The sequence below is a fragment of the Strigops habroptila genome, assembly GCF_004027225.2.
Source record: "Strigops habroptila isolate Jane chromosome 13 unlocalized genomic scaffold, bStrHab1.2.pri S16, whole genome shotgun sequence".
NCBI lineage: Eukaryota > Metazoa > Chordata > Aves > Psittaciformes > Psittacidae > Strigops > Strigops habroptila.
In genome coordinates, this window is record NW_022651054.1 from 12,063,739 (window position 1) to 12,086,128 (window position 22,390).

At 40.6% G+C, this 22,390-nt stretch overlaps 1 protein-coding gene across 1 annotated transcript in view; it reads left to right on the forward strand.

Moving 5' to 3' along the window:
• Window positions 1-22,390, forward strand: part of PITPNM3 (PITPNM family member 3) — a 75,534-nt gene that overhangs the window by 9,755 nt on the left and 43,389 nt on the right. Inside the window, exons 2-5 of the mRNA XM_030472960.1 lie at window positions 5,593-5,688; window positions 10,573-10,680; window positions 16,029-16,105; window positions 18,256-18,491. Coding sequence (XP_030328820.1) covers window positions 5,593-5,688; window positions 10,573-10,680; window positions 16,029-16,105; window positions 18,256-18,491 — 517 coding nt within the window. The remainder of the gene's footprint in view (window positions 1-5,592; window positions 5,689-10,572; window positions 10,681-16,028; window positions 16,106-18,255; window positions 18,492-22,390) is intronic.

The window sequence follows — 22,390 nt, forward strand, 5'->3', positions numbered from 1 at the left end:
AAGCCTCTACTGTGTGCTTTCATGAAAGCCTCTATAGGCAGGTGCAAAGACTTCCAGGCCTTTGCTGTGCAGATGATAGTGCCCTTAAGACTTGGGAGCTTGATAGTGTGTGACCAACGGCATGTGGATTAGCAGCATTGCATCTACGGCATCTGTAATAATGTTCTGTGCGAAGTGGTGTTGTGCTCTTTCTAAAGGAGCATTTTCTTCATTTTACTTAAGTGTCTCCAGTCATAGTGCCTCTTCGTGCCTGTGACTTCCCAGACAATGCGCTAGCAGCCAGCAGCCTGCACAGAGCTATTGGCGTCCTCTTTGCATGTCAGCTGTCTAAAACCCAGCAGATACCACTAGGAAATGGACAGGGTCCCAGTGTATTTTTTGGTAACATATTCAAAGAGGAAGTGGAAATGAAAAATGGAAATAGATGCAATGAAACGTTAACGCTTTAAGTAACTTCAGCTTTGAGCCACCATCCTTTTTTCAATTCATTGTCATACCATTGGTTTTGAAATAGATTTGTTCCTCTATGGATTCTTATACCATCTTTCTTTAATTCCTTTAACTCACTTCAGGAAGGGCGTCTGATTTTCTTCCCTGCCCTCCACCATTATCCCTAGCTACAAAGATTTTCTGGGGTCATAGGTGAGACTTTTCTTTATATATGAATGATGTTTTTACTGTAGATTGTTAGTCTTGCAACTATTCCTTTTGTTGTTGTTGCTGGGTGACACACCCTTCAGAGAGGAGTCCAGTGATCCCTTTGACGTACATGCTTCCTTAAATCTGTAACAGGGTTGTGGAAGTTTAATGCTTCTCTCCAGAAAAAAAAGTCATGCTTTCACCTTGCAGGTTTTTGCTCAGGTTACTTTGTGCACAGTGGGATTCAGCCTCCAGTGACCTTCACTAAAATGACTGAACCTACCCCTTTCTGTGGTGGAGCGAGGTGATGCAGAACTGCCTGTAAATGAGGTATTGACAACGTGCAGAAACTTGGCCTGCTCTGAAATGCAGTCTGCGCAGTTGTGGCAATAGGAGCTTATTGGCATTCTCTTCTACGCATTCCCTCTGATCAGAGTGCATGGTGTGTCATCATAGGGAGTACTTTTATCTTTCAGGTTGGAATGTCTACAGCACAATTTCATTTACATGCACTTAGATGTTCTATTTCCCTCATACCAAATGCTTAATAAAATGAAATGCATTGCCAGTAGCTTATCTTTAAGAACAGTGATTCGTTAATAGTTAATTCAGGTAATAAGCACTTTTGTATGCTCTGTTAAGCACCAGCAAATCCTTTGTTAAGAGTAGGAACTCCAAAAAGGAGATACCGCCACAGGATATATGAGCTGACTGGATGTTTACTGCAAGAAATGAGCCCTGCCAAATAAAGCACTAACTGGGGGAAAGGTAATTCTGGCAGGGGGAGATGGGGACCCCCAATTCACTGACTACAGAATCAAGAAACCCCCCCCAGTTAACAAACAATTTAAATATGCACATTACTGTGGTAAGCAACAGTTTGAAATAGCTCTTCTGTATTGGTATGATGGTTTAAAAATTTCAGCCTTTGGAAACATTGTGTTACAGAGGTTTTCTTTAACAGAAATAAATACAGAGGTAAAAATCTGAAATGAGCAGATATTAGTACCACTGGCTTCAGTTAGAAGAAACATACTTTAAAAGCTTTTGTTTAGGTTTCTCTCTTTAATGAGACTGTCAAACATGGCTTCAGTAGCAAACAGGTTTCTGCACCCTGTGGGGATTTAAGTGCAATAGACTGGCCTTAGGAAGATGTTCATCATTGAGAAAGAAGAATGTTCTCTGCTTTTCTGGTTGAATACACTTTGCAGCAGCTAGGAAAGGTAGTAATAGGTATCAGCCATGATACCTTTACTTAATGTTAGTCTGTAGAAGTTGGAAGTGTGTTGCTCTTGAGTGTAGTGTAGTGGGAAGATAGTCTTAGAAATGGAGAGGTGACAGCAGTACTCATCAATATTTCTTCTCTTGTATTTGAGGTGTTTGGTCAGTGGTCTTGTATTGCTGTCACCAGCTAAACAAATAACTGAAGGGAGATTGTAAGGAAGATGGAACCAGCTTCTTTTCAGTGGTGTACAGTGACAGGACAAGAAGCAATGGGCACAAACTGAAACACAGGATGTTACCTCTGAACATCAGAAAACACTTTTATTTTTCTACTGTAAGGGTGACTGGGCAGTGTACAGGTTTCCCAGAAAGGTTGTGGAGTCTCCCTCCTTAGAGATACTCAAAAGCTGCCTGCACGTGGTCCTGGGCAACTTGCTCTGGTTGGAACCAGATGAACTCCCACCTTTTTCTGTGTGCCAGAGACTTCCTTGATAAATAGCTTGCATTCCGAATCCTTTAATTCTAAATTCTAGTTCAGTTCTGGTGTGCATTATATATATGTCTTGATCTAAATGAATTTTTATTTGATTAAGAAAACCATGCTGAAAATGCTTTTGTTATTATTGGATACAAATTAGTGAATCATCCAGATGCTAAAACTACCTTACTCTTCAGTGATTTTTGTCGTGGTTTTGATGTTGTTTACTGTCTTTATCATAGAAATGTCTCAAAATCTGTCAGGTAAGAACAGTAGTAGACAAGTTCTTCCCAGAAGAGCTGGCTGTTTTCAGCAGAGGCACCAAATCAAAATTGAGGTGAGGAGGCATATACCATGAAATGGAAGGAACTGGCCCATGTATTACAGGTGTAGGATTAATGCTGTAACTTTTAGTGTTTGTTATTTGAAGGTGGATTTCACAAGGGAACTAGATATCTGGAGAAGCAAAGAAGAAAAAGAAGAATGAGTGGGTCCTTCTGGTCTTAAATCTCAAGCTTTTGCTGAAGAATTTTGGAAGCCCAGGACCACATTGAATGGGACTTCAATCCATGGGAAATATAGCTGACTGACATAACAATAATTGGAGAATCTCTAAAATCATGATAAAACAAGTCCTGCAAACAACTGTAAAAAATGCAAAATACTTCTTTCTTCTGGATTGCTTTTGTTTGTTTTTTTCCCAGTGTTGCTGGCTTTGGATACCTGCATTTGTGTTGGCTGACTAGAGACATGCAGTTACACAGCTTTAAAAAGTGCAGAGAAGCTAACTTCTAAAAGTCAAGCCCCTAAATATCTCTCCAAAACAAATTATCTGCTGCCTAAGGGGGTATTTATTGTTGTGGTATTTTTGTTTCTGCAAATGTAGCCCGCTGGCTTCTTGTGCACTGAATGCTCAAAGTACATGAAAATCAGACTCCTCGGTTTTTAGCCTTCGAACAACTATCATTACGACAGGTATCTGGCTGGACAGTCTGAGCAGAATTTTCTCAGTGTGAAATTTGTGTTCATTATGGGAGTGTGTGCATCTGCAGGACCCCAAAAAGGCATTAAGTGTGTGTTACCAATGAAGTCTATCTGCCTTAGTTTGGATATTCTGGTGATTTCGCGAACATCCATAGCACAGAAATTCAGCCTCAGTTACAGATACTTGATTGACCAGAGTAGCTGGGTGAGAAGCTGTTTCCTTGCAGAGGAAAATTCTGAACACTCTTGAGACGTTCGGGGCAGTCCTTTGCCTTCTCACTGCTCCCTGTCTCACTCTTGTTCTCATGTTCTGTGGACCTGCCTCTCATTTATAGGTTCTTTGTAAATTTCCTAGTTTACTGCCTTCCTTCTGGCTCCTCACAGATCTTAAGGCCTGTGATAAGGGAATCTAATCTTCTACATAAGGCTGAAAAAGAGTAATTTACTCAAGATTTTTTCTACTAATAGTGTTATACTTTGGTTTTCAGATCTGGCATCTCAAAAGGTGAGGCAGATTATTCCCTCCTTCCACTCTTTTCTGGTGTATGGGCTCTTATCCAAAGACTGAATTTTGTAAATTCTCCCTTTCCCATCTGTCCCTCTGGCTTTTTTGTGGTGCTTTACGTTCTCATTCTTTGAAATTTTGGAATTCCTGCTCTTCCAAGTGTTGACCAAACGCTGACTTTTCTCCATTAGATGTTCAGAATAGTGTTCTTTCTTCCACTATTTTCATGAATATAGTGGTAAGTTTTAGGAGGTAGATATATATATGTAGAGAGAGAGAGATACATATATAAGAGAGATACATATATATGTTGGGGTTTTTTTGTCCCACCATTCAAATGCTAGATATTTGAATGGTAGGAGAGCAAGGTGGTGTTCGGTAAGGAATAATTCGCTTTGCTGTTTCTTGTCATTAGTAAAATGTTCCAGAAATCTGTAACAGTAACAGTAATGATCTGTATGCATTCTCTGGTAGCTGCCAAGTATCGCTGGACACATTCCCAATACACACTGTGCTCTTGTAATGAACACTGGCTCGTTAATAACCAATTATTTTGAATGGTTTTGGTTGTTGTTGGTTTTTTGTGGGTTTGGTTGTTGGGTTTTTTTAAGCTATTAAAATGCTATTAACTGGTTATTATTTTTACTCTCATCTTGGCCAGCTAAAATCTGCTTCCTCCTACCATCTTTCAGTTATTTTTCTGATTAGTTCAGCTATAGATGGAGTAAAAGTAGAACAGAAGGCTGTAACCTAGTGGGTTGTTTTCCCCAGAATAATGTAGAAGGATGTGTCCCCTGGTTGAGTTGCTCTTTTACAGCTGGGAGAAGGAGAACGCTTTTGTGGACAGGGCCTCAGGATATTAGCTTTCAGGTCTGATATCATCATTTGGGGAAATAAATAAAACCAAAGACACTATTCTGGTTGGGAATGAAGGTCCTTTCTACAATAGCTGTAGTGTTGTTATGGATATGGTGCATTTGATCCTTGGTTCCCCACTGATTTGGAGGAGACTTTATTGTTGATATAAGGAATGTATTTCACTACTACTTGCTAGTGTTGGGTTGTTGTAGATGTAAGGAGAACTGATATAGTTAAGCAGGTCTGGTTTATTAATTACAAAGTAGTTTGAGTATGATAATCCATCACGACCATCTAAGCTGTCATGACTTTGTTAGTGTACCTATTCTAACAAGGTTTTGCTTTCCTGTCTTCAAATAGCAAGCTTCAAATAAAAGCCCCAGGCTCCAGCAAAACAAAGCTGTCTGATGAAAAGAGTTCAGTGAGTGAGAATTCAGTAGTTTGTCTAAATCTGTGAGCCAAATAGGATGGCACTTCTTTTAGAAGTGAAATTGAATTTAAATGGGAGCTAGTGCCATGTCCTGGGGAAATGATGCTTCATGTCTTAGAAACAACCTACCAGCTGAATGTTGGAAGTGAACAGCCGGGTGAATTCAACAGGGAAGAATTTATCTTTTCAAGTCACTGCATTGGCTGAAAGTGCTGCAGGTTTATCTTTAACAAGAACTTATTTTAATCACTTTCGTTAGGTGGAAGCACAATTTTTGTGCCATCCTGAGAGCTCTGGCTGTCTGTCTGTTGAGATTAAAGTAGATGTGCTGATGAGAGTGATCCTCCTGAGCATCTACATAAACTGTTTATTAATGTTGGGTTTGGGTTTTGATTTGGTTTGGTTTTTTTTCTCTAAGCCTGGAGCAGAGGTGAGTGTTCCCTTGGATTAATGGGACTCTCTCTGTATTTCCAGCTGGCCCGTGCCACTTCAGTGGTGCTCAGTGGCACATGCAGAACGTTCTCAAAGACTCGGTGGAGAGCTCCGATGATGAATTCTTCGATGCACGAGGTCAGTATACATTTTTGTCCCCTCCTCCCCATTATTTCCCCAGTTTTGCAGCAAGTAACTAAGCTCCTTTTGGGATGAACTGACACCATTGTCCTCATCAGACTGAGATCTGAAAAAACACCCGTCAGATCTTCTCTCAAAGATTTGTGAATGGGCCTAAATTTATAGGAGATGGGTGAAGTGCTGGGGTGGATGAGTGAGCTGTCGTTAAGTTGGGTCTGGCTTCAGAACCAGCCTCATGGGGTTTCTTGGGTTGTTTGTTTACACGTCAGGTAGTACATAATGTTGCAGTTGGAGTGCTCTTGTTTACAGTACCTGCTGAAGGCCAGCAGTGTCTGTGTTGCTGATGGCCAACTTTTAAAACCAATGGCCTAGGTTTTCTACTCTGGCAAAACTTTCACTGAAGTGACTTGGAGCTTTGCTTATTCAAGAAGCAGCAATATCTGTATATTTGTGGATTTAATCAGGTGAATCCAGGATGCAATGCTCCCTGCAACATCTGATGAGACCCTGAATCTTGGGACCCTGCTCTTTGACATGCCAGGTTTTGTTCTGAAGTTGGAGTAAAGTTTGTGTAGGTTGTGTGCACACACAACTTCCTCCTACAGTGGGAAATGGGGGCTCTGTTTGATTTTGGTTGCAGGAGCCAAACCTAGTGCTTTTATGGCATGTTTTATTTATTTTTTGAAGAGAATAATCAGCAAGGGAGGATTAATTCTGCCACTGAAATGCAACTGTAGGATCTTTCATAGTATAGGCTATTGAGGTCAGACTGAGCTGTCCATATGTCCTCATGTTACCTGCAAGTAAGCAGTGAAGGGTGATGGAATGAACTTGTTGAATATCCTTTGGCTTTTGTAGCAAACTGGATTAAGCACAGAGCAATCCCTCTGGCTTTGAGCAACATGATCTAGTGAAAGATGTCCCTGTTCATGGCAAGAGGGGTTGAATTGGATTATCTTTAAAGTCTCTTACAACCCAAACAATTCTATGATCCTATGAAAAGGAGAGGAATTCCCCTTCCCCAGATATTTGTTGAGACTTCTTTCCTAGTTTAAAGAAAACCTAATTCAAAGTGGAGAACTCAACTGTCCATGGGAAACTTGGCTTGGGTTTCTATGTACTTTTTATGTGTAGTTTGGTTGCTTCATTAGCAGCACAGTCAGCAGATATTCTGCTGGTATCTAAATGCAAAAACATTTTCATGGCTAAGATTGTCACTCAGTTTCTCCCTCTGCATATATTTATGGTACAGAAAGAAAATTCCCTCCCTTCCCAGCATTCTTTTCTTCTTGAATGAGGCCTGTTTCTGAGCAAATTGATTTTCCTTTAAAGGACTGTATTGGCTTCAGTCTCATTGCTGTGTTCTGATTTGATGTCTGGAGATGCATGGTGGTATTGCAGATGGCAGCTGGTGTTTTTAAGGCAGTATTTGGCATTAGCTATCTGCTGTCTTGCACTGAACTTCGTATTTCAGCATGTTTTAATTTTCTTTGGGGATGAGATTGTTGCAGGAATGGTTGGCAACTGACTCTTGTGTTTTTATGCTGGCATGAGCTTGAGATGAAATTCAGCATGAAGGAGTTGTGTCAGGAGCTTTTTAGTTGCTTTAAAATACAGAGGGTAGGAGGCAGGCAGTGAAAATGAAACAGCTTTTGTGGGGGGATCAGCTCTGTGCTCTGAATGGTTTGGGAGCTCTGAAGCAACTTCCCTGACAACTTGCTGATTTACTTCTGTAAGGCTGAATTTGCAATATTATTTTCTTAAACAAGCTGGTTTTGCAGGGGCACAATTAATATTAATCAGATTATTACTCTGTGTTATTCAAAGTACAGGTTTGGATCCAGGATGCCTGCAAATAGGTGAACTGTGGGTACACACAGTCTATTTTAGGACACTGATTTTCTGAGTCATATAAAACTATTAATTTCTAGGGTTTCACTTTTCCAGTTGTAAACTACAAGAAATCTTTTCTGGCAGGTGGCTGGAAATCAGAGTGGTGTTTAGGAGGAAGCTATTGATGACGGTGATTATTAAAGTACCTGGGAGGTGATTTCAGGCTTTTTGTGGACTCCCTCAGAAGCAGCAAAGTTAACAAAAACTGGTAGTATTGCTGTTCCCAGGAGATCCTGTAGCCACTTTCTGACTTACTTTAAGTTCAGATTAACTCTGACTTCAACAGTTATTCTGGATTTAAACTAGTCTAGCAGATGAGAGTCTGAGCTATCAGAAACATTCCATCTTTTTCTGTGCATTAGACTTCTGATTTAGAATGTGAGGGTATTTTTACCCCTTGCTTCCTAAGTGTGTGACTGTAGGAAATGTTATAGTCAAAAGCCTGCTGACAGCTTTGCTAAAGATGAGGTGATGTGGAATACAGCTGCCGCTTTTTCTCCAGCTAAGTTTATTTATCTGCATAATAACTTTTGTTGTTGGTTTTGCCTTCTTTAAATGAGCCTTATGGCACCATCTTCAGTATTACTATGTTCCTATGAAGCTGAAGCCAATAGATATGTGGTATGTATTTCGAGCCAGGCTCTGTGTGTGCCTCCTCAAGATTCTTACTCGTGAAAGAGGCTATGGTAGCTCTCTGCTAATGAATCTTGATTTCTCAATGTCAGGAGCAGTCTGTGTGGTCTGAAATGCTTATGATGACAGTAGCTATCCTTTTTATAATTGTTACTTGAAATAAAAAGCAGCTGCTATGTATAGATTATGAATGGCATGTGTTACTGAGTTGTTAGTCCTCTAATAACAGACTTTTAGTGAGATATAATAATTTAATGTGATAAACTGCTTATGTGGATCACAATTAAATGTGTATTTGAGACATCTAGGCATGAAGAGAATGAGAGATGGAGCTCTGTTCCCATTGGGTGTTCAGTTAGAACAGGATGCCTAAATCGTTTAAGATGTGTTGAAATCTTAACCTTTATTGAGTGGAAAAGTTGGAAATAGAAAAGAAAAATAGCCTCTTTCCTGTGTTTATTTCTCTCTCAATTACTACTTCTCACACTGTCTTTTTGTCTTGTTCATTACTTCAATTTAATCTGTTCTTTTTCTTCCTACAGAAGAGATGGTGGAAGGAAAAAGTGCCATTCTCATTTCAGATTGTTGAGATTTCAGTTTCTCTGTTCGTTATGCTGGGAGCAGGCATTGTAACTGGCCTTGCTCTGAAGTTTAAATACCTAAAGAATTAAAAAAGAAACAAACAGAAGCTCACTGAGTGATGAGGGAGCTTCTGTCTTTGGTAGAGGGAAGCATATGTGGGGGCTAAAGTAATTGGCATTATCACTGGATTAAACATAGCACCAGAGAAACTGCAGGAGTTTGTGCTGGAGTGAGGATAACCCGTCCAGGAGAGAGACTGTGGTTTTCACCTCCTAGAAGTGAAGTAGCTTCTGTATATTCTGTAACCAGCATTACATTTCCTGTAATGTTTCTCACCTGTATTTCACACCTTCTCATCTTCATCGTTGCTTGATATTCTTGCAGCTGAAAGGACTTTCTGCACAGTGCAGCTGGGGTTGAGTAGTGTATTTCCTTATTGGAGAATTTGGAAGCTATCCCACACTCTACCTCTACCCATGTGTAATTTGCACTTCAGAGACAGCCTGAAGTGGGAGGCAGAGAGCACAGCAATGGGCACAACTAAAACATAACATTAATGAGCTGCTTTTGCATTCTGAAAAACAGCTGGGGTCAAACCCCAGTTCCTCAAAGACAGACATTTCTGGCTGACAGCCTTGTAAACAGAGAATCAAGCACCTGTGTTTGAGATGGAGCAGCTGTACGTGTTCTGACTGTTGATTCATGTGCCCAGGCTGGCTACTTAATTTAGTGAAATCAGTAGAGAGAGGGAGAAGTAATGTTTTACTGTTTTCTTTTGCCCAGCTTTCCTTTGTTTCTTGCTTTTCATGTGGCATGCAGTAACTTGGGCAGAAAGTGCTCAGTTCATAGTTATGCTTCCATGGTGGAAACTTTAGACAGGCTAGATTTTTTTTTTGCCTTGGTGCTAGCAGATTTTCCTCACAGAAATGATGGATCACTGAAAATATTGTATCAAATGTCCTACCAATGTAAACTTCCCCTATGTGTGTGTGAACAAGGTAAGAAGCTTTTCAGAGTTTGATCAGGCAAGGGATGGAAGGAAAGATGCAGGGCCATCCCTTGTTTGCTGGCAAGGCGCTGGAGGCACAGAAAAACTGAGTGGCTTTTCCAGGTTCAGGCAGGACCGCAGGTTCTGTGACAGCCACAGGGAGAGTCCAGGTCTTTTGAGTAAGAGTCAGCTGCCTTTAGATGTGCTAACACCCTCCCTGGATGGGATCTGTTCTCTGTGCTTTGCGCTTGATGCCATTCCATTATGTCTCTGTGTCCCTGGATGAAAACTGAAAGCTTTGTGTAGCACAGGTAGCTTTGACAAAAGAGGAAAAAACATGCTTCAAAAGTCTTAAACTGCTCTGTGTGTCCATTCTTCTCTTTACTCTGCTTTTGAATGTTCTGAAGTAAAAAAAAGAAAGTAAAAAAAATTTTCCAGAGGGGAGGGGGGAGAATTCTGACTAATTCTGTTACTTGATATTAAACGCTCAAAGTGATTTATTATAAACTTTATTTTTAAGTGGCTGCGCAAGGTAAGAGCAAAAATTCAGGTAGTCTTCTCTTTTTCATGGTTTTCCTATACACAATATATGAAACATGTAGGTATGCTGTAGGGCATATCAGTAAGCAGGAAGCTTTCCTGGAGAGTTGTGCATATGCTAACCTGTTATGTATTGCCTTTAACAGGCATGATGAGTGTTTATTTCTCTCTCAATTACTACTACTCACACTGTCTTTTTGTCTTGTTCATTACTTCAATTTAATCTGTTCTTTTTCTTCCTACAGAAGAGATGGTGGAAGGAAAAAGTGCCATTCTCATAGGCATGAGCCAGTGGAACTCAAATGACCTTGTTGAGCAGATAGAAACAATTGGGAAGCTGGAAGAAAATCAAGGTAATGTTTAGCTTACCTTACATATTAATTTAAAGTTAACAAGAAAATGTGACTACCGAAGCAATTACTTTTCTCTCACACAGGCAAATTAAGTATGAGGGAGTCCAAAAACATCTGAAATGGGTGAAGAACCACAGGGAAATAAGTGCTTGCCATTGCAGTTGGAGATTAGCTGTCATTCAGCCTCCATATACACACAGCAGGCTCTATTGCTCTTCGCCCCTCATTTTCTCACCACCACCACCCCCCCCCGCCAATCCCTCTTATTTTTCTGAAGAGTGGAAGAAAAATGCAGCTGTCAAAGAGTGGGCAATTCAGTTCAGTGCCAATATATCTTGGCTTTGCTAGCTGACCAGCATCACACATCCATGAACATGAACCACGTTTAATTGCATTGAACAGAATTCCATCTATAATTGACCTCAGTACTAGTGCAGAAAAAATTCACAATGGCTAAGGTGTTTGCATATGATAGCACAAGCAGTTGAGCTGATCGACAAGGGTATGCATCCTTTTCATGACCACAGTAATGTTCCTTTCACTGCAGGCTGTACTCTTGCTGCTATTTCTTGGTACAGTGGAATACCCCAGCCAGGACTGACTGTTCGTGGGAGGATGGGAAAGGCAGCTGGGTTGAAATGGAGTGCTCTGTTCAGCATTTCCTATTTACTGTTTGTTTTCTCCAATTTTGTTCTGTTCAGACAGAAAGTTTGTGAAACTGCATCTGCAGTGTATTACAATATTCTTTATCATTTGTTAATAGAAAGCATATGTTACAGCCTGCATGTGAACATATTTCTCATGATGGATTTGTCATTATAAACAGCTAGTAATAGCACAGCAGATGGCAAAAACCAGCATAATTTCTCATGGGAGTGTGATAATGGAAATAACAATTTTCTTTGGGGACTGTCACCACCTTGTGCTTTGTACCTAAAGCAAGTTCTCTTGGTTTTACTCTAAATCCCTCCCTAATTAACATGGCAAAATATTAGGGATGTTTGAAACAGTCTGGAAAAAAAAAGAAGAGGACCTGGGTTGATACTTGGTACAGGTTTGAACAGTACCTCGTGTTCTCAGAAATGTTGTTTTAAGATTTGGTTTTATTTCTTATCACCCTATTCTTATTTGATTGCTAATATATTAAACTAGTTTCCCTAAGTCAAGTCTGATTTGCCCGTGGTGGTCATTGGTGGGTGATCTCCCTTTCCTTATCTTGACCCATGAGCCTTTCGTTATATTTTCTGTCCCCCATCCAGCTGAGGAGGGGAGTGATAAAGCAACTTTTCTGGGCACCAGGCGTCCAGATGGGTCAACCCACCACACTTAGGTACCATGAAGAAACATACACTGAAGCAAAAATCTGATCCAAACCTTACATCCTAGCCAGCGGTTTGTTCTTTTTCACTAGTCTGTCCCATGGTAGGTTAGACCATTTTCTTTCTTTGTATCAGACTGCCTTTATGAGCATGGTAAAGTGCTGTGGCTTAAATCCATCACATGCAAACATTTATTTTCTCTCTGTCCTCAGTGGAATTTTATTGCAAGATAGTTTTGAGATTTAGCAAATTTCTTTTTGTTGTTCTTTTTGGGTTTTTTACTTCTATTTTTTCTATTGCCATGCTATTGTACATTTAACACTTCTCTGGCAGGTGGAGCGGGGGAGCGGGAGGTGTAACATTTTGTGATAGGTGAACTAGTTCCACAGTCTCAGCTCTGGAAAAGATACTCCTGTTTGCAGCGGCGAGTTATTTACCCTTTTAGTGGGAGGTCATTGCACCTTAGAAGCAGAACGACTGATTGTGACTGTTACATCCTTCCATGCTGCCTGGGCTGAGAAAGCACCTGGGGAAAAAAGATACTAGGAATTTGCTTTCTGACTTGTAGCCTGCAGGAAACCAATGCAATGCTACTAGCCAAGTTCACTCGGTAGCATGAAGAATTTGCTCAGCTCAGTAATATGAGCCAGAGTCGTCTCAGCAGCTGTGTCTAGATTGAGGTTTTCAGTGTTTTGCTTCCAGAAGAGCATTAAAACAAAAGCTGGGTTTTTGAAAGCTCTCAGTGTGTTTGGGAACCCGGTTGCTTTTGTAAACTTGGACATGAGGGCAGCAGTTGGAACTGGCCACTACTACCACGTACCCTCTACTGATCAGTTAGTCGGGATGCCTGCAGAGGAGCTGACCTCGAGGAATGAGATTTCAGCATGTTCTCCTATTCCTACATCTCCTCTCCTTCTGCCAGATTTGAGAAGCCTGGTGGCGTCTGTATCTGGTGCATCTGCAGGTTAACTAAAAAACAAGATAAAACAAATGAACGGAAAGTTTTTCATCTTATCCCACCGTGACCTTCCCTGACTGCATCACTAGCTGTTACAATGTAAATTATTACAACCCATTGGTTTCTGACTGTGGGTGGGATTTGAGTACCTTTTTTGTTGCTGTAATTTACATAATGATACAATTAGCATAACTTGGTATAATGATGGTATGAATCAGGACAGCTGGAAAAATCTGTAAAATGTTGATAATGTCATCAGGGAGAGGTTGGGTCCAGCAAAACCATGCTATTATTTTACCTCGTTAAAACCTTTCCAGTAAATAGTAAACCACATAATTTCTCTGTAATCAGTTTCACTTCAGTGCCTAATTGAATTCCTGTAATTTTCTCTAGAGGGTCATGCTGTCCATTTCTGTCTCCTACAGAGCTTTAGATTATCATGACAGAGAAGGCCCCACTTATTTAACTCTCTGGTATTTAACCTAAACAATAAAGCTGAACCTATGTAGACCCAAAATAAGATTATCTTCCAAAGTATACAGTCAGCAGATCTCTTGAAATGCTGCACATGCCAGACAACCCCCTGCATCACCATTGTGGGACTGCTTTGGCTTCAGGCGGGTTTGTCCTTTGGGCAGCACAGTGCTGAAGATCTCTGCACTGCAGCTCCTGGCTCATGCTGCAAACCAGCAGAGAGCCACCTGGCTTTGGCTCTCCTTTGCCTCATAGTCTTTCTGTTACCTCTGTGCTTCTGGGTGCACATTTTCAAAGCAGAGCAGTGTACATTCTAATGTTACTGCAGCCGCGACTTCTGGCAGTGTAGCAGTGTTCTGAAGGCAGCTGAACTGTGCACATTGGTATGGATGAAAGAAAAGCAGACCTTGTACGCTGCTGGCGCCTGAGCTGCATGGCCGCATTTCTCTCATCTCTAATACTGCAACTTGAGACGCGTTTTTCTTTCTTTTTCTCAGCCAAAGTGCAAACCAATTTTTAAAGAAGCCCAGTTTTATGATAGAGGGCTACTTTAATAATAGAGATTGTAATTAAGACAATGCCTAGAATCCTAGTGTCCAGCTATCTATGGCATTTGTGTGTGTGTGAAGCAAGGAACTATCCTGCAACCTGGCATTTGATGCATTAGGGAAAAAGCAAACCACGCTCTCCACTTTCTAAAAGTGTATCTTTAGAACAAGATTTTCAAGGGAACAGTACACAAGTAATCTGATGATAACCAGAGATTTGGGAACATTGATGAGGAGTCCTGGGTTTCCTGTTTCAGTATTTTCTTGAACATAAGTATTATGCTTCACTATCAGGTGGGGTCTCATGGCCCTGAATAATCCTTTCTCGTGACACGAAACTAGTGCTTCTATGGTACTGGTTCTGTTGTGAGCTTAGGTGTTAAAAAACTTTCACATGATGACTTTCAGAAGAAAGTGAGTCTTTCAATCAGGCCTTCAGAAACCACAGTAGAAGTGTGTTAATCAGAAGCAACTTTAAATTGCAGAGACTTCCAGAAAGCAATTGCACTTGGTGGAAGTTCAGGGTTTATGGGTGTGTGTTCTTGCTGTTGGGTTTGTTTTCTAGTGTTTTGGGTTTTGTTGTATTGTATTGTTTTGTTTTATACAAGTATTGCATGACTAATCCTTTAAATCCTTGCCTGCCAGAAAGGCAAGAATAATTACCTTTCTTTTAAATACAGAGAAACGTAGCCACAGAATTTAAATAAATTTCTAGTGGCTACAAGAAATGATAGTGGTAGACTTAGCTCTTAATCCTAATGCAGACGAGTAGAGAGTGTCTGAAATGTGTTTTGGACTAAATTCAGTGCTTTTAGAATAACTTCGCCAGACCCTGCTTAATCAATGTTCTTGGTGAGATGAAAATCACTGTCCGCTGTTAGGGCCTGGCAAGCTGCCTATAAACATACGTCAAATGCAGTGGAACCACAAGCACAGTGTGAACTCAGAATGTTCCCCCCCACTCTCCCCGAAAGTAAACTGACTCATCTATAGCATTATGTGGTGCATTTATATTCTTCTGACATGCTGGAAAAAACAGAGGAAAATGTGTTTAAATCCAGAAAGCTGACAGTGAACTACTTTGGTATTACTGTTTAGTACAGTCTTCTCTCATTAACTCCTAAAACTTGCATCTGTCATGGAGGGTGGAAGGGCTCCCAAACAGCTAACCCCTGTGAGATGAGTAGAATTTTAAGGCTGCAACACTGTAGACAGCTGAAGTTTTAAATTACAGATTTCTGGTGCTGACATTCAGAAGGGTTTCAAAGCCTTGAGAGGGAGGAGGAGGAGGTGTTACAGAGGTAGAAGGATTTTCATCTTATTTGGAATTTCATCACTGTCTGTACAACGGAAAAGCACATTTGCCCTCCCCAAAGAACTGCCCCCCATGACTTCAGATGAAGTAACCCCCCTTCACTGGGACATTGCAATATGTTGTAGTAGCAAAGCACTGTGTTTCTTGGCAATGTCACTTCCTATTTTTCAGGTCACAAGGTTTTCTGAGGAGAAACTGTCTTTTGCTCTGTGGTCTGTTACTCCTATTTAGCATCCTAGTAATGGAGCACTGCAGTTACTTCTGGGAGTTTCGCAGGTAGTCACAGAGGTTGTGGAAGAGCTGGATCCTGAAGGACTTTGGAGAACTTTAAAGGCTTAATTCACTTGCCTATATATAGGTGCTTAGTGCCATTTAAGACATACCAGACTATTTAAGATAAGTGAACGGGATGAGCAGAGGTGATGCAGAACCTGAGGTGACCCCTTCTGCTGCTGCTCCAGAAAGGCACAGATGACCAATGGCAGCTGTACTGATACTACGCACCTGTGTATAGGGACCTGAATCTTGTTCTAAATGTTGCTGTTAAGAATAGAAGAGCCTCTAATATGTAGGGCTGCAAGAAACCTTGTGTATTGTCCTGTTTGTCCTCAGGATTTCCTGTGAAAACAGATCTTTCTGTCTTGAAATCAGAAATGTGCCTTTCCTCCATGATGTCTGCAAAATGTGAGGCAGCCAAATATTTATGTGATCAATCATGTCTCTTTTCCTTTCAGGTGATTTATATAGAGCCTCTTTAAGAAAACAAAGGTTCCCAGCCCAAGGCAGTATTGAAATACACGAGGACAATGAGGTGAGGTTGTTTCTGCAAAACAAGCTGTGCTGATTTCCGAGAAGTAGACATGCAGAAATACTCTCATATTGTGTTACAGAATTATCAACCCATTTGGTGGCTTAATGTGTCTGTCCCTTTTTCTGTAGGTGCACATGCAACCACTGAAAATCATCACAAGCTTTTTAGACACTGCATAATTAATTTAGGTGGAAATATGACCCAGTTCTCTGAAGGTTTTGTGAAGCAGATTCAGCAGCAGTCATGAATTTGTAGTAACAGAATTCCTGCTCTTTTAGAAGCAGCAGAGAATCTTAACAAGTTGTGTTTCTTCCAGTTAACTGAGTAAGATCCTCTGTCCACACATAGGACAGGCAACAGGAATGTCTACTTTTCCATTTTTTAAGAATTCCAATCCTACAGCCCCCCTGAAAATGATGCCAGTCTTTGATTGACTTCAGATGTCCTTTTGGTTAGCCCTTGAGCCCCTTGTCTCAGTCATGGATGAACTACTGCTGAGAGACAAATGAATTTTATTCCCTCTGAGTCCTCCTGTGAAGGATGCTAGTTAAATCTGTCTGAAAGATGTTTTGTGACAGTGACTTGACTTCAGCAATGTTGACGTGCATGAATTTTTCCCTCTGTTCTGAAGCTTTCAGTTCCACCAACCCATCAACAGTGCCACTTATTTACAAGCTGGCATTGGCTGTGGAAGGAGCTACTGTTAGCTTTTAAAGGGAATTAAGTTTCTCTTCTGAATAACTGGAATGGGACCTTATGGAGAAGGAAATTGTAAATTCGAGCAAAGAAAAGTGGAACCTTAAAAATTCTCATAAGATCCAGTACTTAAGCAGATACAAGGCAGGTCAGTGAAATGCCTTCACAATGAATACTTCTACTGGATGCTAAAAATCATGGGCTGAACAGCGATAGTGGCTTTATGGAGCAACTTATAATTTTCTCATTTTCAACCATTTCTCTGTCACCATTATACAGGTGCTAAAGTTTCCAATTTCTTTCTTATCCATGTCAACAACATTTCCACTCCTGCCCCTCACTAAACTCCAGCCTGAAATATGTGAATGTGTTTGTTTACTTACCAGCCTTTCTGATTAATGTTATTCCTCTTAAACTTAGAGCAATACTTCTCCTTTTATATTTACTGTTGAAGACTATGGCTTTCGTTCTGGAACTTAAGAATAAAGAGTCTGGAACGTTGCCCGATTCTCAGAAAATCACCCAGTCCAGCAATTCACAATCCTCAGACAATTACAAGAAATGTTACTGTTATTTTTATTGTGTGTTCACATTTGGTGAGGAAATAAAAGTCTCCAGGAATCACATGATCCAAGGCAAAGAAAAAAATGGCAGTCAAGGTTTAAAACAAAAAAAATCTCCTGATCTTTTAATGTATTGCTGAGTTCTTCTTTGAGTGCACATAAATCTGAAGGGGTAAAGAAGAAAAAAAAAAATGGAGTTGCGAGACATTCCAAATGTTTTTCCAGTCTCAAGTAGGTAACATCTTGTTTATTCTACGGAGCACACTGATTATTGTCTGTGTTTATGCATATATTCTCGTATTCATAAATGTATTTGTGAGGTTTATGGATATCAGCAATTATACATCTTTTACTCTTTCAGTAAATGTCTGGGTAAGTTAGCCCTATTTTTCATTTTAACCAGAAGTTGCTAATCTCAAAAGGCTGAGATAACTAAATTATCTGCTTTTGCTGGCTGTTTTCATTGGCAGAGAAATTTGCCTTTTTAGAACCTGTGATGATTTGAGTTAGGAGCTTTCCAGTAAATGCAGCAGCCTCATTCAGGATGCCTAGACAGATGTTTGCTTTGTCTGTGGATGCTGGAATTCTTCTCCAGTCTCAGTGTATTTAAAATAGCTTTTGATGTACACAAAGCTGACCTATAATCTTTGTTGAAACCTATGTCTGTGTTGCAAGGGTTTTCTGGCAGAGCACAGTGTGCTCTAACTGGTTAAGACATACTTGAATTAAATGGAGCACAGGGCACACCCCCCACACACACACCCCTAGTGATGGCAAAGATCACAGTGTATGGGGTGGAAAAAAAAAAATCACTGCTAATGTTGACACCAAGTATACCAACACTATCCATTAAAATGCTTCCTTCCATCTTATTCCCTGTTTTTCTCACAGGAAGGAGTCCAGCACCAGAACTGCAAAACCCATGTGCTAATTTTGATCTTACATGGGGGGAACATCTTAGACACTGGAGGTGGGGACCACAGTAGCAAGCTGGCAGACATCAACACCTTCAGTTCTGTGTTTGAGAAAGTGACCCGAGCCCATTTCCCTGCTGCTTTGGGCCACATTTTAATCAGGCTTGTTCCCTGCCCAGCAATCTGTTCAGCAGCTTTCTCTCTCGTTTCCAAGTAAGTTGATTTGCATTTTGTAATGTTTGGCTTTGCAGTATGGTTTTGAATGGCTTTCTGTGACTTGTCTTTTTAATAATGAAATGTTGCAAATCCTTCTTAATCCTTTGCTTACCGCAAGACTTGGAATGATCTTTCATCCTTTTCTAAGTGAATGTATTTGTTTAAAAAAAAAAAAAAAAAAAAAAGAAAAACTCAAAAAACCCCAAACCACCACCAATAAAAAAACCAACCACAAAACCCCACCAAACCCCTTGGTGCACTGCACACTGGTGTCCATGTGTGTCCAACAGAACAAAAAAAATCCAGAAGAAATCTGCACAGAAGGAGGAAACTGTGATAACTGTTAACTTTCCACATCCTCCCACTCCACCCTCCAGCATGACCCCAAAAAATCAGTAGTTAACTTCTGTCCTATTTTAAAATTGAAACATAGCTAGACCTGCCTGTGGATGTGCCAGCTGACATTTGTCTATGTTATTTCATCTGTTCATTATTTGGCCATTATAGGGACAGGATGTTATAGAGAACCCTCCCTGTAGTTTTAATGCTTCCTGGTTTAGAAAGAAAAATGGCATATTGCTAACATTGGTTTAGGAATAAAGTGGAGGTTGTGAAGCATTGCTGAGAAACTTGGACCAATTTCAATAAATTCTGCTTTGCACTGGAAATTGAGAACAGAAATAAATATCTAAAACAAGAGTGATTTAAGGTGTGTTCTTGGTGAAAGAGAATTTACATATGTACATGGTTTTTACATTTTAAATCAACAAAACTTTAGTATCTGTTCATTCCCAATAGCAGGTGCTTACTTTGAGGTCCTGTAGTGTTTTGTGGTAGACCACTCATTTATCCCCATTAATCTATAAGAATGCCATATACAGAAGTATCTTGAATGCGCTACAAATGGTGCATCTCTAGGAAACAGAGCTTTTGGATAACGAAGGCTTCACTTCGCAGTACAACTAGGGTTTGGTTGCATGCATAGTGAGAGGGGTCCATTCACTTTGATGGAATTTCCTGTCCGAGCAGATCCATTTGATAACTGATGTTAATAGAGATGGCACTCACAAGATTGTCCTTACTAACGTGAGAGATGAGTGGTTTGTTTTAAACAGTTTGGTATTTCACTTGCATAAAAGTAGATAGATCCCAGCTCAGGGCTTCTAGGGAGCAACTGGGAGGGAACACTGCGCGTTACAGTAGATATTGGATCAGCTCTTTATTAATGAAGAGCACTAAGCAAGAATGCTTCAAACATCTCGTCATTGATAAAATGAGTACATTTCTCAACTAGCATAACTCTGCAAACTTAAACGACACTGAGCTATAGTATGGTTATGCTACATGACGTTCACATTTACATTTCTAGCTATCGGGTTCTGTTTCTGTCTGAGATCAGGTTCTGCTAGGAAACACTAGTTGCTATTTGAGGCAGAGATAATGATTTCAATTTAGGAAGTTGCTTATTAACTGGAAAAAAAAAATAGTTGGGTGGATTTGGAATTTGGGGAGAGTTTGGGGGGAAGTTTGTTTTTGGGGGAATAGTTAAGAAAATTCTCACAGGAATGGTCTCTTAGTGTCTGGCTTAAAGAGACAGTTCATCAGATCACGTTGGCATCAAGTCTAGTGGCTTTCTGAGATTCCTGGTAGTCACTTCTGCATTTGCAATTGTTATTTTGTAAAAAGTTTTGATAATATTTTGATACAAAAATAAGTACTATGAAATACTAAATGCAATTTTCAGAGCAAGAGTAGTTAGCAACTGCATCTCCAAGACCTGCTTAGTCTAGTATTTCATAGAATCATAGAATCATTTCGGTTGGAAAAGACCTTTAAGCTCATTGAGTCCAACTGTTAACCCAGGACTGGCAAGTCCACCACTGAACCATGTCCCCAGGTGCCACATCTACTCCTCTTTTAAATCCCTCCAGGGTTGGTGACTCTGCCACTTTGCTCTTGAAGCACGAACATAACTCTGCCTGGTTAACTGTGCAGCAACAGTGATAGGTTCTGAAGTTCCCATGTGCATGTTAATGTGAAAGCTGTTGTCGCCTTGCAAAAGCATTACTACTATTAATTTTAACAATTACAGAAAATGTATGGCAGTTACAGCAGTCTTTGGCAATGCTGTGGGATGTGAAAAATTACATCTAGCAAGTCGTTCAGGAGACCAAATATGACTTTATATATTTACTTGGGGATCAGGAGGTATGGATACTATCCCTGGGTCTGTAACAAATTTCCTGGTTGACCATAATGAGAAAACTAGTCTGGCGGTGCCTTGCTTCTGTTCAGTAATTTATTGAACAGAAACAAGGCTAAAGTGATATAAAGAGGAATTTTTCTGTCATTAACCAAAGGCCTAACATAAAGTCTGAGAGAGAAACAGGAAGATTTCTGCTGTCTGGATTGTGCCCTCTAGCCTAGGTTATATAAAAAAAAAAAAAGCTCAAGGGCCGTAGGAGTAAGAGTGTACTGTGGTTAAGGCATCTTCCTGGAAAGCTGGAGTGGCAACAGCTGTTCTGAGACTTTGGCAACTGAGTACCTGCAGAAGAGTTGAGGAGATCTACAACCACGTTTTGGACCATGAGATGCAGGAATGGTGATGCCTGCTGTCCAGATGACAGAGAGGAGAGATGGGGAATACATTAAAGTTCTGAAATACCGGGTGGATTTAAAGCTGTGACAGGCATATAGGAAGAAAAGGTGGGAGGGTGCAGACCAGGCTGGTGGAAGGTCTGCCTGGTTGTTCCCAACAATGGAGAATACACTGAAACAACCAGGAAAGGAGAAGTGTGAGTATGTCCAAGTCACTGCCCTGTAAAGCAAGAGGACTGATAGTAGAAGAGGAAGTGAAACATCAAAGAGTGTCTGGGAGGTCATTCTTGCCCATTTGGAACATTGATTAACACAGGACTCAGTAGGGCCTCTTAGGTATCCTGTAATGCAGTGCCTGCAGGCGTCAACTACTGGGAAGAAGAGCTGTTAGAGTGGGAGGAAGAGCATGTGCTGGCAGCCCAAATGAACAGAGCTCCTGCCTTCCTTCTCTGGTTTTTTATTCCCTCTTGTTGCAGCACACAGTATTTAGCCAGACTGAAAAACAGCCAAGATGGATGTTTGAATGTCCTATAAAATCATTTCCAGCACTGATAGAAGATTGGTATTGCATTGGTATGTTCTTGGGTGGAGCTGCATGTGATGTACCCATTTGGGGCTGACAAAATGAGAGATGATTCCCTGCTCTCACATTTCGGCAGCTTCATGCTAGCAGCTTTCATAGCTAGAACTCCAGGATGCAGTTGTGGAACACAGACTTGTGGTAAACATTCCATTTAGCAAACTGGGGGGAGGAAGTGGGTTTTTTAATTCCCATAATGTTTCATTGAGGGTGAGCCAGATGACTGACTAAGCAGCAGTACAAGATTTCTTGCTTGGTTTGAATGTATCCTCCGTTTTCTGAATGTGTAGGCATAGTGTGTGCCAGGGTAGTACAACCTTCTGTTTGAATTATGCTGTGTTCATGTGCTTGAGTGCTTTGCTTCAGAGAGATTCCACCAGGACTTTTCATCTGAATCCACCTATGCCATTCCCCTCCCTGCATTGCAAATAGTGGCTTAAAGGAAAGGGATCTTTTAGCGCAAAATCACTCCATCTTGTAAATGTTTCAGATTGCTTAATCCAGTCTGCTCCCATCTACTCCCATCTCTTTCAGTTTCTTGTATCTCTCATATCAATCAGAAAGACACCGTTTATGCAACCTTTGTAAATTTATAATGCTTGACTGATCTCCCGTCACACTTCTCTGTCTTTGCTGCTAAGGCCAGAAAAGAGTTAAAACTAAGGCACATTCTTGTTCCAGCTAGATGACTTGAGAGCCATCTCCTTCCTTTTCAGGG